Source organism: Vigna radiata, chromosome 8 (genome assembly GCF_000741045.1).
Source record: "Vigna radiata var. radiata cultivar VC1973A chromosome 8, Vradiata_ver6, whole genome shotgun sequence".
In the NCBI taxonomy this organism is placed as follows: Eukaryota; Viridiplantae; Streptophyta; class Magnoliopsida; order Fabales; family Fabaceae; genus Vigna; species Vigna radiata.
In genome coordinates, this window is record NC_028358.1 from 29,432,574 (window position 1) to 29,435,487 (window position 2,914).

General features: G+C 36.0%; 1 protein-coding gene across 1 annotated transcript in view; it reads right to left on the reverse strand.

The window, feature by feature from the left end:
* The window catches only part of LOC106772013, a 7,598-nt gene extending 5,066 nt beyond the window's left edge, over positions 1-2,532 (reverse strand). The window contains exons 1-4 of the mRNA XM_014658116.2: positions 2,211-2,532; positions 1,856-1,955; positions 1,313-1,408; positions 1,152-1,204 (exon numbers count right to left, since the gene is read on the reverse strand). Of these exons, the coding sequence (XP_014513602.1) occupies positions 1,152-1,204; positions 1,313-1,408; positions 1,856-1,955; positions 2,211-2,431 (470 nt within the window). The 5' untranslated portion in view covers positions 2,432-2,532. The remainder of the gene's footprint in view (positions 1-1,151; positions 1,205-1,312; positions 1,409-1,855; positions 1,956-2,210) is intronic.
* Positions 2,533-2,914: the final 382 nt, after the last annotated feature.

The window sequence follows — 2,914 nt, forward strand, 5'->3', positions numbered from 1 at the left end:
CCTGTAGTTTTGTCGCTTTTAGCCACTACAGGCCCCATCCGTCAGTGATGGCAATCCCTGTAGTTTTGATGCAAGCCCCATCCTTACTTGATGGCAATCCAGTCCCCGGAGTTTGTTATTGTTCTCCTTTGTCAAAGTCATCCCACTTCAAGTTTCATGGTGCTATTTGAAGTTTCGTAGTTGTCTACTACTGTCCATAAATTACTGTTAGTTGTTCGTCGACATGTGATTGTGCATCTATTTGCCGCACACTCTTGAAGACAGATCATATATTTCAAATTGAGTTTATTTATTCCAAGCTTGATCCATACAATCTGTATGCTCCAGCTTGAGGGGGTGTTAAAGATATTATATTTAGTTTATATTGTGTTTATGTTAATTAGGGAAATATAGTCCCTATATGTTTATTAGGGAAACATTGTTCTAATTTTATTTTATTTTATTCTTACATATTCATTTGTATTTGGGATTAGCCCATATTTCTTCTATTATAAATAGAGAAGCCTATATGTGTATTTAACACAAGAGATTAATTCCAATATATAATTTTCAATATATATATATATATATATATATATATATATATATTGACATTTCTCTCTGACTTTGGGGTGCTATTGTGAGCAAGGATTTTTCCTCCCTTCTTGTTTTGGTATTCATATACAAGAAAAAGGGCATAAAATCTACACCATATAGTAAATTCTGCCAATTAAGAATAAGCTGAGTGAATATTATTCAATACCATGTATGGGAAACAAAGCAAATCAAGAAATATGAAGCAAGACAACAATACAATCAATGTATCACACATATCGGTCTAAATTTGCTCTAGATTCCTCTGATCTATATTCTTTTGGAAAAAGTTAATAGTACAAATAAAATTCTCTTAATTTTCTATATTACTCCAGCACATCATCAAGCATTCCAGGTTCACCCTGGTAGCTGATCTTAAATATGATGCATTAACACTGGTAGGACAAACTACAATAAAGCTTGGCCAGTTCAATATGATATATTATTCGGTGAACAAAAATAGTGCATCTGAACTTTTCTTTGTTGTCATAAATCTCAAATATCTTCACAAAATGATGAACCACCAAAAATCAATAAATCACATGATATTCACATAGCAAAATATTCTAGTAAGTTACCTGTTTGGAAGACCTTCCATAGATCGCCAGTGGATTTTCTGATTTGGAGTGGGCTGCAAGAAGGTGATCTAACATGAATAACAAATATCAATTGTAATTTGTAACTAAAAGAGAATTCTATTGGGAAAAAAGAAGTATAGTATTAGGTTGGGGATCTTTTCCTGCATATTACGAGCAAGCCAAGAGAATTCAATATCACGACCAAAGGCCTTATACTTCAAGGTCCACCGTGAAAGGTCAGGTTTGTCTGGCAGTATCTGCGGAACAAATACAACATTTGCATATAATCAAAATGCTTTTTTTTTTTTACAGTTCATGATTATTGAACGAAAATTACAGGGCTTCAGTACTCATAGGCACCATTTGGATTCAAATTAAAAAAAAAAAAAAAAAACACCTAGACTCTATTGTAATTTCAGGTCATCCTTCCTTGGCAACAAGGCAGGGAACAAAGATTTCAAACACAGCTACTTGTTTGACTAAGAAAGGGAAAAAAGAAAAAATGTCATATCTAATGTGCTACACTTAGCAAATAATAATTGCTGATTATTTACGACAACATTCATAACTTACTAGGAGTACAAGATATAAGTCAGATGTAAACAATTATGTGAGTTTATTTCCACCACCCCTTACAAGGCCCTATTTCACTAATCCAGAAAAATGATCTGTAAAATAGAAGGTGAGAAGGAAAGCAAGCATACCTTAACAGAGGAAATAAAGGGCATCCATTTTGGGATGGCTTCGCGATCGGAATAACAAGCATATGCTACAGAGATGGGAACATCAATCTGCATCTTTACCCTGAAATTGGAAATACTCTTTACTAGTTATCGACCGCAAGCATTGTAATTAAGGCACTATTAGGAGTGGGAGAGGGTTTCTAAAGCACTCATTCAATCACACCTCACCAGGCAAATGTGAAACCGTGTGAAATGAATCATATAAACGTAAAATTCTCAGTAAATAGGTTTCATAGTGGCTGCTGAGATATCAATATAGGAAGCTTAATCGGTAACAATAAGTAAAATATGAAAGGGCGAGAAAGAAAGGAGATACGTGCAATCCTGCCACTCCATGACAGGGGAAAAGCGCTTGAAGCCACGGAAGGTTGAGGTTCGGTTGGAAGAAGCAGTGTGAGTGAGCCTGAAGAAGAGAAGATTGGAGGAGAGTGGAGTAGCGGGGAACTTTATGGAGGTGAAATTGGAGGCAAATGTGGCTCTGCAAGTAGACGACAAGGTGGTCAAAGGTGGTTTGGAGCCTACCACAGCTGCAGACATGGTCAAATTTTTCAGTATTCAGAGACACACTTCTTCGCCTCTCTTTCTGCCTCCGTGACAATCGTGAGGATGTGTCATACAAGAATCAGCATCGCACGTTTATGCGATGCCCAGATGTTGCGCTGTCGCTGATGGATCCCACTTTATTTAATTTTCTCGCTGAATAATATAATCATGGGCTTTCTGATCACCTGCGGCCCAAACCAAACTTCAAGCCCGGTTTAATTAACTCACGGGTGTTGCTCCCTACACCTCTCCAAGTGGGACTTGTACTTCCCCATTAATTTAATTTATTTCTAAAATATTCTACACCTCCCCACTATTTTTTTTTATTCCAAAAATACCCTACACCTCCCCCACTATCTTTAACAATCTTTCTCTTTCTCTCTCTACATTAATGGAGCATTTACATGACTTAAATTTGACTATATTTTCTTAACTAAGTTTGATTCAATCTTATTTTCGTTGTTGAATATATTTTTT